The sequence below is a fragment of the Manis pentadactyla genome, chromosome 4 (assembly GCF_030020395.1).
Source record: "Manis pentadactyla isolate mManPen7 chromosome 4, mManPen7.hap1, whole genome shotgun sequence".
Taxonomy (NCBI): domain Eukaryota; kingdom Metazoa; phylum Chordata; class Mammalia; order Pholidota; family Manidae; genus Manis; species Manis pentadactyla.
In genome coordinates, this window is record NC_080022.1 from 105,306,709 (window position 1) to 105,320,786 (window position 14,078).

General features: G+C 47.0%; 1 protein-coding gene across 1 annotated transcript in view; it reads right to left on the reverse strand.

The window, feature by feature from the left end:
* The window catches only part of VTCN1 (V-set domain containing T cell activation inhibitor 1), a 67,419-nt gene extending 53,596 nt beyond the window's left edge, over nucleotides 1–13,823 (reverse strand). Inside the window, exon 1 of the mRNA XM_057500589.1 lies at nucleotides 13,515–13,823. Coding sequence (XP_057356572.1) covers nucleotides 13,515–13,546 — 32 coding nt within the window. The 5' untranslated portion in view covers nucleotides 13,547–13,823. The remainder of the gene's footprint in view (nucleotides 1–13,514) is intronic.
* Nucleotides 13,824–14,078: the final 255 nt, after the last annotated feature.

The following is a 14,078-nucleotide window of genomic DNA, read 5'->3' on the forward strand; positions in this document are numbered from 1 at the left end:
ACCTGGTCTTTCTTCATTAGGTAAGAAAACATGTTCTTAATAAAGTGATAGGCTGTTCACAAGCTGCCTCAGACCATGGTTAGAGAACAGCCTCTGTTCCAGGGAACCCAGGTGAACAGCACCAGGAGCCCCCAGAATTTTCAGATACACTGAATATTTCCCATTATTTGATACCTTTGGGGAATGCTAATGATAGACACCATCTTGCTACTCAATTCTTTACAGTTTTATTTGCCTTAAGGGTAGAAAACTGGGAAGCTAACAGGATCCTCTACACACTGAACAGATTCTTTTGTAGGCCCCATACTTTCTGCCTCAGAAAACTAGAATTTTCATTCAGATACCACATTTTTTAGAATAAATGGGATATCATGGGGTATTAATGCAACTATACTTATTTGCTAAATATGTAAAACTCAAGCATTTCATTTATTGAGGAATTTGTCTATGAGGAAACATCAACCTAGAAATAGGAGAAAACAGCCAGATTTTTCTTTTTTGCAAAGTTTTGGTCATGTTCAAAAACTTTCAAAGTTTTAGTCTTCTCCTACAATTTAAGCACAGAAGCTTCCAGGGACCTCTTTAGGAAAAAGTCCTTTTGGTGCCTCAAAAGAGCCAAGATCTTGATGATGTGTAATATCAAAACACTTCTTTCTCATACCAATATTCCTCTCTTCAGAGTTTTATTTCTAAAGGTTTTTAAAGAAAACCAGTGGAGCATAATATTTTGGGTTTGGCAGTGAGACTCTTAGGAAGCTAGACTCCTGGGATCGTGCCAAAGTGTGGTTACAAGTCCTTGGACCTAAAGGATTGGCCCCATAATATCCACCTTTTTACCAACCCAGGTACCTCGATTTCCCCAGCTGCTCCAAACACCTAATCTGAGCATTAAAATTAAAACACATCCTTTTTCTAAACCATAAAAGGACATAGATGTGGTAGGCAGGTAGATCTAGACTTTTTTTCAATTCTGTTTGCATATATTATATTAAACAGTTTTGATGATGGATAAGCAGTGCAATTGACAATCCCTAGGAAAAAAATGTAAGTGGAGGTTACCATGGGCCTAGCAGAGTCCTGCCATTAGCCACTGGTTTCCTGACTTCATTATCTCTCCTTTCTCATTTGAAAATTATTCTCAAAACTGATTTTATTTCATCTTCTGGTTTTTCACAGCTTCTAATCACTCTTTCAAACATCTTGCTTCACTTTCTCATATCACTCAAGCCTTAATTTACTCAGCAGCAAAATGGGAGAAGATTAAATCCAGGTCATGCTAGTCTCTCTAGCTACCACTCTGGTCCTTGTCCTGTCTTCCTCATCCTCTTTCCGTTCCCACCCCACCTCCTAGGCCTTGCCCTTTGCCTGGATATTCTTCCCACTTTTGCTTGCTTGGCTAATTCCTTCTTAGATTAGAAGACACCTCCTCCAGAAAGTTTGTTTAACCCCCCACCACAGTCACCACCACAAAGACCAGATTAAAGTTGATTCCACAGCATTCTGATACTGACCTGTGGTGGCATTTATCATACTGCATTCTAATTGTGTGTTTATTTATCCTTCTCTCCTAGTCTGTACTCTAAATGGTGGTAGGCCCTGTACCTTGTAGGTGACTATAATTCTAAGATCTAGGGTGCCAGGTACAAAGTAGATTAGCCATTAATTATTTTTTAGTCAATAACATATACAAAACTTATAGAAGTGTTCTGGCTCATTGGAAGAACCCAACATTGAAGCCATAATTACAAGGTTGTGGGATTCGGAGGTAACCCACAAGACCAACCCCTGAACTGGCATAAATTGTTGGCTGAGGGATCCAGCATGTCAGGCTACATCCCTAACATGGACAACCTCTCTGGAACCTGACCCCAAAGGGAAATGAACAGTGGGACATGGATGACCATTGCTCTTAATACTTCACTGATTTGAAAGACTAGGGTGTATGGGTCTTGCTGCTTTTTAAAAGTTATCTTCTTCCAATGGGCAAAGCTCAATTAAAGATAGACATGTCAGGTAATACAGGAGAGCTATGTGTTGCCATCAATGTCATTGTCACAATCTTTTGTACTTTATTACCTCTGTCCTCAAGTCAGTTCTAGGAGATCCATTTATTGTCCTTACTTAACAAGAGAAATAAGTGACTGGCATTGGGCTACACACAATAAATTTGGAAAGGGGTTAAAGCATGCCCCCTGGTTCCAAATACCTTCCTCTTCCCATCTGTCCTGCAGCTGAAGAGAAGTAGTAGTGCCTACACCCGTTCCTTTCTCACTGCTCTCTGAGCTCTCAATATGTATTATCAAGATTATTTAACTCTTACAGATGGAAGACAAATGAGATGTGGGGATCTGAAGGATGACGTAGCCTGTTCAAGGCATTTCCATGTTTGCTCTCTTAGTGAGCCTAAGTCCAAGGCTTTATTTCCACTTGCATCAAGAGAAATCTAAAAGGCCTCTTCTTACCCTTTTTGGTAATTCATGTTGGCAGCGATACCCCTGAGAGTCCAAGAATCTCTTTGGTAAGCATGCTCACTCTGGGCAATGCCTTCCACTGTGGGGAACAACACTGACGGGGCCCCACTGAATATCACTGACATCCTACCAAGCAACAATTAACAAATTCAATTAAATGGGCTCTGTGCTTCCACAGGGAAGCAACACCCTACCTTTCAACTCTCATCTTCCACTTCCCTGGGTATTAGATAATTCCTACCCATACCTAGCATCTGCCAGATGACCTGAGGGGCTGAGGGATGTCAAATGCCTAGTCACTCCAGAGGGGATCAGTTACACTGATAACTATTAGGTAGCATGTAGGTGATAGCCCTGGAAAAAACTATCTCATGGAAAGAATTCCAGACAGTGTAACGATGGGGGTGGGGTGGGGGGCGGAGGCATGGATGAGTGGCAGCTCTGAGGGTCAAGCCACTGCCTCACTATTCTACCTGAATGTACCCTGTCCAAAAGTTCCATTCTCTGTTTCAGACATTTGGCCCTGGTGCCTGGAGAACAACAGATTCAAATTTGGCTATGTTCCCAAGCTCTTTATAGAGCATATGTGAGATGCTCCCTGAGGCACCTGCAGCCAGGGTTGAGTCTCCTTCTTGTGTCCAGGATCAGCTTAATTCACCTTGCAGTTGTAAGCAAGCAAGATGAACACCTAGGAGTTGGGATAATGATAACATCCTAAAAAGATGAACTTATTAATAATTAGAGTAATGAACGGGTAGCCAAAACAATACTCATGTTTATTTAGTATCTGTCATTTGAGGACAATGGGGTGAGCCATTGATGTCAACTCATGAATCTTCCCTACACTTTCATGAGGGAGAACAAGGAAGGGGTTAGGTACCAAAAAGCCAGAAGGTTAGTCAGGGAAGAATTACTGTAGAAGGGGAAGGTCTGAAAGATGTCATTTTAAATGTCAAAGATGGGTGGGCATCCCTGGGAAGGAGAACACCAGCAGGCCCTTTGCCTCCTGGGCATTTGCTCAGCCCTGATGCTGCTTCCCACTGATCACATTTTCTTTTGCTTTTTTCTACTCATGACTTCTGTTCTTTTGTAATTACTCTAACCCCTAGTTTCCCAAAGTGTGCCCTGATGTTTATTGATAAGTATTATTTTAAAAAGATTATATTTTCATAACATTGGGTCAATCACAATCAGATTTCTTTACCTTTAGGACTTTAATAAGCTAATATGCAGAGTGAATATCCCAGAAGAGTATATATTAGGTTGAACCATTTGAAATTAGTGGTTTTGTAGGTCAACAGCAATTGAACATTGGCAATTTCATATGGTCCAACCTAACATTATTCAGCATTTCCAAACTTGCTTGATTATAAGACTTTTCTGGGGGAAAATTTGTTACAGTATCAGTGTCCTCAGAATTCCCTTTGGGAACCATCGTCTTGGGTACTCAAATATAAAGTGTTAGGTGCCTGAATCATGTATGTTGCTTGGACTATGTGATGCTGAGATGCGATAGGATAATGGGGGGCAGACAGATGGGTGGGCCAATTTGCATTTCCCAATCTAGTAAAAGTGAAGAAATGTACATTATTTTATAGATTTATAGCTGCTGAAGTATTAAGGGTCAAGGATTTTTTTGGCTGTAAAACTGCTTTAAAATATTTGGTTTTACTACCCAAAGGGTCAATGGAAGCAGAATATGAAAGGGTCCACACTCTATTAATAGCTAAGTAAAAAATTATTTGCAGATGGGCTTGAAAAGGGCAAAAATAAAAAAGAAAATAGTCATCTATAATGATAGAAGCTTGAGTGACTTTTGTTTCCTCTTTTCAAAATTTCCTTAAATGTTATTGTTATACTGTTTTACAGTTTTAAAAAAATCCTACCAATTACTCCTTAGGCTTTGAGTCCCACAACGTCCTCTGGGAAAATCCCAGTGCACTCCCCTCCCATTCTTCCCAGGTGGGAAAGTGTCATCAAAGAGAAGATGACCTTCTAGCCAGGACTTTGGTAAACTATATGTCTCTGTCCACCTCACTGAACTGGGTGGAGCTGAAACCTAAGGGATGGGTAAAGCATTACCTCCTGATGGCCCCTCTGCCTCCCCATCTAGGTGAAGGTCCAGCCCACCCATATAGATCTCAAAATCTACAGGCTTTCCAAGCATCCAATGGCTATTGTATGAAGTCTGTGTTTTAAGTTGATTTTTTGAAGTTTTGAACAGGATTCTACAGCAACACTACTTATAAATGATGAGTGGCTTTCTCAGCAAGGCCTCAAAAACCTGTTGAATCCCAGTGTTTCAGAAATACTGTACATCGATAATGAGAAAGAAAAAAAGCAGAGAGTATGTAATGACAGCTCCAGTATGGGGTGCATAGACTTTGGTGGGCTAACTTGGGAATCTAAATCTTATTCATAAAGCTACATCCGTGGGGAAATGTCTTCCTGGTCCTCCTTGGGATACGCTCCCACAGCCCTGCAGCAGCCTGTTGGTAGGAGGTGAGGTTTGTCATTGTCAAGGGAATCTTATACTCAGGACTCCAGACAGAGCCTGGCCTGCAGGAGAGACTCCCAGGACTTCACGGAGGCAGGGTAAGCGAGGGGCACCCTCTCCTCAGGGCTTGGCCAGGAGTCCCTTTATGTAAGGAATATTCTGGAGTCCTGTTTCTTCTCTCCCTGATCTGCTCCTGAATCAGCCGGCAGCAATCTGTAAGCCCACCCCAACATTCCCTGCAGGGTGTCCTGAGGGGCTGATCCAAGGGAGCGCCCAAGAGCCCCCAGAGTTCTTGTCGGGAGGACCCGCAGAGTGGGGCCCAAGGCAGAAGTGACCACAGTAGGGGCTTGAAGTTTGACTGGCTTTTGCTAAATTGCCGTGACCCTATATTAAGGTCTTTAGACACAGACCCCCCTCCCATCCCCTACCCTACCCAAGGTCACCGGAATGATAACCATGACTTTCCCATCAACTCTGGCTTCTGCTCTCTTAGCTGCGAAGAGGATCTCTAAGGCTTGGTTCCTCTTTTAAAAAGGGAAGAAAAAAAAGAAGATAAGAAGCAGTTTCCCTCGACAGGTAGAAGCTGGAACCAAAGATCTGCTTCTTCTAGACTGAAGTGATTCCTTGTCTAACTCTACCTTACTGAAGGGCTTCCCACCAGGACCTACCTAGAAATCTTATTCCAGGCTTTGAGGGCTGTTCTGGCATTTAGAAGAAGCTCCCTCTCACTAGCACTCGTTAGTACACGGCTGACCCTACCAGGCCTTACAGGACTTTATCCTGACCCTGAAGCTTATGCCAACCACTTTAAAGGATGATTGTCCCTGTTCTGTCACATTCTGAGTCAATCATCAAATATAGAAGATGAGTGGAAGGATATGTCCTCCTGCAGGACCCAGGTTTCCTGGAGGCAGAGCCTGGTGGTTTTGAGTTGTGTGGGGCAGCAGAGGGGGGAAGTGGCCACCACTGGCCCAGAACCAGGTGCAGAGAAGCAGAGGCCACCTCTAGGGACTGGACCAGTGCCACAGGGGGAGGGGAGAAGGCGGGAAATCAGGAAAGTGTGATGTCATGGAAACCAAGAGAAGAAAGTGTCTTGGGAAGGAGGTAGTGGGGCATCTGTGTGGAATGCCATTGTGGAAACAAGTCAGAAAGGAACAGAGATGTCAACATTAGGTTTGGCATTGTACAGAATATTTTGGTACAGTGGGGACAAAATCCAACTAGAGCCATGGAGGAGAGAATAAAAATAGAAGAATACATGGTTCACAATAAGTGTCTGCTAAGTGCTTTATATATATATTGATGAATAGCATTCCCATTTTACAGATGAGGAACCCAGGCACAGAGAGAATGAATAACCTGCCTAAGGTTGCATGGATAGAAGGTGGCAGAGGAGGCTCAAGTCTGTGCCAGGAACCACATCTCACTTCTCTTCAGTACCGGCAAACTGATGATCAGTAAGTGGATTTGCTGAGAAGGGAGCAGAGAGTGGGGGTGAGAGTTGGAGAGGCTGTGAGGCTAATAGGGTTTTTCTTTTAAGACAAAAAACACTAATGGGTGGGTTGCATGCTGACAGGGATAACAGAGGAGCAGAGGAAAGACTGAGAATGCTGGCTGGAGGAGGTGTTGGGGAGCAGGTGAGATGGGAAGGACCCCCCGGGTCCAGGGCACAAAGGGGTTGCCCTTTGATAAGAGCTGGGCACGGCCACCGAGACCAGGAGGGAAGGCTAAGGGAAAGAGCATAGATGAGGGTAGCAGGTAATTCTGGAGGTGAAAAGATGAAGGAGTATCTGTCTGATGGCTGCTATTTTCTCAGTGAAAGATAAAGCAAGGTCATCACTGAGCCTGAGGCCAGGGGGAGCAGGGCTTGCGAGGGGACTGAAGAGAAGAGGAGTGAGATGGCCATGTTAGGTGGGAGGTGACAGGAAACACGGCGAGGAGCCCACAGGAAGCTAGGAGGGTCAATTCAATATCCCTGAATGTTATGGCTGCTCTATTTCTCAAATCCTTCCATGGTTTTTATTCTATGAAATTTTTCATTCTACATCTGCAGAAAAAGAAAAAAAGGGAAACCATCTGCCCTTTCTCCCAACTGCTGTGCTGGGAGTAGTGGGAATACATTTGGAAGGGATGTGCTAGTAAATCTGAACCATTCCAGGCAGATGATCTGGGATTGTGGAAAGCTAATATAAAGAGAAATATAACCTGGATTTCTTACCTGCAGAAGTGTCATGTTTTTTCCTTTGTTTTCATCAAAGCCCATCTGTCCCTCTTTAGAACATTTCTTAAGGAGAAATGTGGAATGATAAATGATCCTGGGTCAAGTTTATCTTAATCTGGATTAAAGCCGTATGCTTTCCCCGAGGCACCGAGGAGCCCAGAGAGAATGCCAGGGCGGGTGTTCCGTCGGAGCGTGCTGTGCACCAGCACCCGGACAGCTGGCCAACACCGCGCTGGGCCCACCCACAGGGGCCGGGATTGGCAGGTCCGCAGCGGGGCGAGAGCATTTGCTTTTCTAATGCCCTGGGGGGTAGCGCCACTGCTGGGCAGGAGACAGATCTCTGAGTACTGAGTGAGTAGTGCCAAAGAGTTCCCTTGTCTCAGAGAACAAGGACTAGAAAAGAAGTTATCTCAAATCCACTGAAATCCCAGAAGAATTTGGACCCAGAGGTCCCTTCAATCCAGCTGCTACTGCTGGACTTGTCGTTCCTCCCCTCCCCTCCAAGTCAGTTAATTATTCTGTAAAAACAATGGGAGGGAATAACTGAGTAACAGTAATACTTAAGGTGCTACCTGCATGCAGGGTGCTGCTCCCTTTACACGTATAAACTTGTTTAGTCTTTACAGCTACACTGAGGAAGGCACTACTATTAACCCCAGGTTACTGAAGAGGACATGAAGTCACAGAGAGGTTAAGTAACTTACTTGAGGTCACCCAGGTAGCAAGTGGAGAGCTGGAGTATGAACACAGGTCAGACTAACTCCAATATCAACATTATTTCTGCTTCTTGGTATGTCAGAGGTAAATATGGATGAAGCTTTGTCTCTTAGATTCAGGAGTCTCTGATGTTTGGATAAATAGTGGTCATCAGGGTCCAGTGCAGTTTTTAGCTAGGGTCACTGGGCCACCTAGGATCATTGAAAGAGCTCTGTTCTTTATCTGTTCTTTCTCTGTTGCATAATTTATTTTTATCATGTCAGAGATAAAATGAGGGGGTGTACTGACTTTCTGAATTTTCAAGCTCTGGAAGTATATAATTCTTGCTGAGTTTTAGCCACTTCTTGCTTCTGTACTCACACGTCCAGAGCATCTACCTGAAACAGCACACACTAGGGGCTGATGACCCCCAGCTCCAGCCTGTTCTGGGGAGAGCTCTCTCCTTGGCCACCAAGAATTCATGTGCCCTGCCAGGTCACTTGTCCTGGAGGAAGTGAGTTTTGCCAGTGATGCTGTAAGTGGCAGGAAATGAGGCAGAGCAGCTAGAAAGATAATTTTCTAGTAAAAGCCAGTTTAGAGGCCTAGGAAGGAACTAGTTGGCTCCTGCCAGTGGCTGGCCAGAAGACACTGAACTTGCCTCAGTATTGGCATCTCTGAAATGGAGGCATTAGGAGTGTGGAGTGGTTTAGCCAGTTAACCCCCAGTGTCTGGTCATAGCTCCATAGCTCCAACTGCCCCCGAAGGTTGTGGCTCTTGGTGTCAATGGTGCCTCATCAGGAAGATCTAGACACTGAGCTTGTACACAGAGGGACCTCCCAGACTCACCTTACTCCCCTTAATGCTCAATACTGGAAGAGCCAGACATTTATTCTAAACTGTAGTCAGCCTCAGGTTTAGAGAAGGATTGAATTTCAGACTCATAGACAACAAAAGGTGAGATGGACTTGGTTTTCTTTTTCAAGATGAGTGTCTAGAAAACCCACTGGATATTCTCCAGAGTGTTAGAGTTAACTGTCTTTAAGAGACTCCAGTGCCAATTCATCTAAAACATACTTTCACTAGACCCCCTACTTCAGGAACAGAAAAGCTAGTGGATTCGTGGAGTAAGGTCAACAAATTCTAGTGAGAGCCTCTTGGGCATTGTAGGGGGAGCTGAAGGTAATGAGTCTAGCAACAGCTCACATGCACAGAGCTCTTAGGATGTGCCAGGTGCATAATCATTACATCATTCACACAACCCTAGGAGTTAAGTACTCTTACCAGTCCTTTTTATAGATAGGGAAATCGAGGCTCACAGAGGATAAGGGTTCAAGGTGGCATGAGGATTTGAACCCAGGCAGCCTGATTCCAGACCCAGATGCACAGCCATGGCGCTCCCCTGTCCCCCCTACAACAATGAACAAGACAAAGGTCAGACCCCCAGGACCTGACTCCATGAAGGGAAGCAGACATGCTCCAGGAACAGATAGATATTCATCAACTGGCTGACCATGAACATAAAAGGAAAAGTTGAATGAAACCAGAAAGATCCAGAAAGACTTCATTCAAAGTGGCAGTGCCAGTTGAACTGAATATTGAAATAAATGAGTAAGATTGCATCAGATGGACATGAGGAAAAGGTGTCATGTTTAGAAGGTAGTGTGCTCCTGATGGGGGCAGAGACACAGGTATCACCTGTTTACATCTTTCTTCCAATGTACAGTTTATCTTACTTTCCAGTTTCCTGTCCTGTTCATGGGATGGGCTCTGAAGGCCCTGCAACCTCACATTTATAGGCTCAGAAAGGCTGACAGTTGGGCCCATCTTCTTACATCTCGATGGGATTTCGAGTGTCAACGTGGCCTGTGCTGAGATGTTTCCCAGGCCAGGCCTCTGGCAGTAAATTTTTTCACCAGACAAGCTTTTATTGGGCTACCAAGCACCATTTCCTCTGGAAAAAGTCATAGCTTTGCTTGAGCCAGCCACCCTTGAAAGCCACCCCTTGAAAACTTGGGTGCAATAGGAAACCAAGATTCCAGAGCAAAGCTCCCTTCATTCTGTTTCTTCCACCTCTCTCTGGTAAAAACATTCTTGCTCCTTCTCCACTCAGGATCTTCCTTCTTTTGACATGTTTTCATTGATCCCATTATCGTTGGTAATTCCCCCGGGAATTTCTCCTCCATCTTGAAAGCTTTAAGGAGGTCTCTTCAGATAGAAGAGCCAGAATGGGACAGATGAAGAACCCAGGGAAAAGGAAGGAAAGAAGGAAAAAAAGAGGGGAGTGAGGGAAGGATGGAGGAAAGAAAAGCAGAATACCAGCTTGAAGTCCATGCCAGCTGGGCCTCACCTCTGCTATGCCTGTGTCTCTGATTTCTGGGAGGAGACCTACCAGATGTTTCAGGAATCTGATGCTCTCTGCTGACTGTGCACACTCAATGCACCCATGATCCCTCAACTTCAACCTAGACTGGGAGGATCCCTGCCCCTTCTTGGCTTCATTTGGGTGCAGGGTTTCCTTAGCAGCGTGTCCTGCTCATTTTCTGGGCAAAGCCACACGAGTTCTGCTTCAATGATGCACAGGCCCTATTCTTGTCTGTGATGGATCTCCCTATCAGTGCCAGGCCTGAGTGGGTGCGTAGAACACCCTCCCAGCCCTGGGTGTTCAGTAAGATGTGGCTTTGTCAGCACCTGGGAGACTTGTCCTGGTCTCTTTCTACCTCTCCCACCTTTGACTCTCTCAGCTCTTTGACTATTTCTCCTCTGCCTACCCTTTAAAGTTGGTGTTCCTCAGCTTCCCATCCCTGGCCCCTTATTCCTCCCTGTCTGTGCCCTCCTTACAAGACATCCTGGGTGACCCTCCCCTGCCTGTGAGTCACTGGCTCTCAATCGCTGTCTGCAGCTCTGGCCTCTCCGAGACGCAGCCTCAGGCCTCCCACTGCCTGCCCACCGTCTCTCTCTGGAGGTCCCAGGGGAACCTCGAATTCATCCAGGGCCAGAGTTAGCTGTCCTCTCTCTTCCTTCTTCTCCAATTCACTCTGTCCAGTCCAGAAACATGTGGGTCATTCCAGCCACTGCCCTGTGCCTAATCCACTCCTGTTCTGGGCCACCATACCTATTTCTGTTTATTCATCAAATACCACCAATGTTAAGTTCTAAGTATTTCCTGAATGGATTTTCCCCCTCTAGATCCCTGCCATCCTTCTCAACTTCAGGTCTTTATCTTTCCTTATACTTCTGACTGCAACCGTTTCCCTACTATCCATTCTCACATCCACTCTCCATGCTGCTTCTGGAGCAACCCACCTAAGATGAAAACCACCGAGATTCCCTTGTTTGACAGGCTTCAGTGGCTCCTCAAAACCCACAACAAATTTGTAGCTCGGAGCCTAGTAGGTAAGATTGGCTCCACCTCTTCAGACTCACCCCAGCACTCCCTTCCTTGCACTTACCTGCTGATACAGGGTAGCTTGTAGCTTTACAACACCCTGTGCTGGTTCCTGAGTTCCATTCTACTCTAGTCTAGTCTAGTCTGGCCTATTCTCTCTTCCTAGAGTGCCCTTCCTACTCTTCTTCACCTGGGTCACACTAACTGATGCTTCGAGACTTGGCATTGCCATCGCCTAGCTCAGGAAGCCTCCCCCACAGGCTTCGGTTAAGGCAGTGCCTGTTGCATCCTGTCCTTATTATCTCATGACTTATGAACAGTGTGTTGGAATTATTTGCTTCCCTGGTTCTCCAGATCCTGCTTGCCACTGAGCCTGCCCATTGACCCTCTTCCTGACAGCCTCTTTGCACAAAGGACTTGTTGCCCTTGTAGTTTGTCACTGCTTTTGCAATTGCAAAGCATTAATAGCTAAGGAAGCATAGTGGGGCCAACAAGAGGGGCCTCTGTGGATTCTCCTGGGTCTCTAAAGAGTGGGGCATCTGCATTTTAAACATCCAGCTAATCCTCCCACAAACCAGTCAGGCAGGTTGTAATGTATTCTTAGATAGCCCACACATCCATCCTTGGGACAACAAAACCTCTTGTTGAATGAATAGTGTTTCACATTCACAAACCAAAGATGAAGGAATGGGGAGGGGAGAGCTGGGATGGGCAGGGAGGGGAGGCAAGCATGGCACGGGGGAGAGAGCTTGGGTTTCAGAGTTCATTAGAGTGGTTTTAAATCCTTCCATGCTGTGTGGCCTTGTGCATGTGACTTAACTTCTCTGAGGAGATAAGTAACCCTCACATCACAGAGTATTGCGAGCACTCAGGGAGGCTACTAGAAGGCACCTAGCCCAGGGAAGGACAGGGAAGGTACTGGCAAAGTTCTAGTTCCTCTGACATAGGTGCTTCCTGGGACACGCTTGCAGGGCAGGGAAGTCCGAATGGAAGCCCCCCCACTGGCCCTTCTCCATGGAGCACAGGTTCCCTGTGGGGCCCAGCAAGGGGCATGCTGCTCAGTGGCTCTGCTGGTCCCACGCAGACACTCGGTCCCTGCCGCAGGACCGGCTGTTTCAGACGGACGTGAGTGAGGGAACTGGTGTTCTGTTTTAAGGAAGAAGATTTCCTAGGCTACCTCTGGGAAGTTATTCTCTCGGGTTCTTAACAAACTTCACTGTTTATCTGAGGCTTCCTCTCCTCCCTCCCTCCTTTCCTTTCACTGGAAAAGATACAAACAACCCCTAGAACCAGTGTTTCCTGTTTCCCTAAATGCTGTCATGAGCTGGCCTGACACTGAATCACCAACCATTTCAGGAAAACCCTTTATTCACTTTCCATCTCTTTACCTTCCAGACAGGTAAGTGAAGTCTTGAGGGAAAAACAGGCAGCTAGAGGCCACTCAGTGAGAGGAGCAACAGGTGAAGGATGGGACTCACCTCACCTCTGGGGGGTCAGGCCTGCCCACAGACCCTCTCCCTCTCAGCACCGAGCTCTCCATCTTCTCAGCCCCACTAACCTACTCCCCCAGCAGCGTTTCCTACAGTCACTCACTCCTCTCCTGTTGATTTTTTATGTCCTTCCAACCCCATCCAAGCCCCAGGGTGGGCAGACTCCAGCTTTAGCAAAGCTCTGTCTTCTCAGAAGCAGCCTCATGGGCCTCCTGTCCATGGGCCCCCTGGAAAACTGGGGATGCCATTCTGGAGGTAGGGGGTGGAGGGGGAGTGTCGGTGTGAGTTACCCGGCAGGCCTGAGAAGTCCCGCTCCTGGAGAAGGGTCAACGCATGCTCACCTCCTTCATCCTGGGGCCTGTAGAGAGGGACCCTTGCTTCCCACTCATCATCAGCATGGATTCCCCTCATCCAACAGGCAACCTCATGCCAGCCTGCTTAGGGCCCCAAGAACCTTGATGTCTCAGTGGAGTCCCCAGACTGGTGCACCCACTTCTTGGCCCAGAGCTGCTCCAGCAGGTGCAGCCTTCATGGCTGAAAACCAGCCTCACCCTGAGCAGGTGCCCTGCCTGGCTGGGGTGTGATGTTAAGTCAAATCAAGTTAGGCTATTGTCTGGCCAGGCTCCCACCAGCCCCACGCTGGATCAGATAAGGGTAGAGGTGGGAACCTGTGGGAAAGTCTAGCAGTCTCAAGTACCCCCAAAAGACCTAACCCCATTCCCTTCCCCCGTAAGGGTAGAGCAGAGTGTACTACCTCCAGAAGATGATCTGCCCCGGGGAGGCCATGGCGAGGGGAAGGGTCCCTTCCAGCAGGAGCCGGGCGCTGGGGTGCCTGGAGCTGCCGCTGCCCTCTGGGGGCCGTGACTCACAGCCCGCTCTGGTGTACTGGCCTTAAATAGTGTGCTCAGGCTGGGAGTGCTGCGTGCAGCTGCGGACGGCTCAGGTATGAGGAAGCAGCACTGCTGCCGAAGTCCCTGCAGGCACAGGGGTGCCCCCCGCCCAAGCCAGCCAGGAGGCCGGGCCCACAGAGCTGCCTTTCCAGGTGAGAGGGTGAGAAGTAAGAGCTTCCCAGACCCCCTGCCTCAGGGCTTGTATTCAGCACACATCTTTTCCTCCTGACTCTGTGGAAGGGAGCCCTAGGGACAGAGGTTGAATCTCCAAATAAGAAAGGACTGGAACAACCCCAAGTGTTAGGGCTGTACCTGGAAGCTCTGGGGCTGGGAGTCCCTGTCCCTGGGGGTGGCTGATGCCCAGGCAGAGGCTGGGTCACCACTGCTGGGGTCTCTTGTGAAGGGGATTCATGCTGAGAGACCTCAGA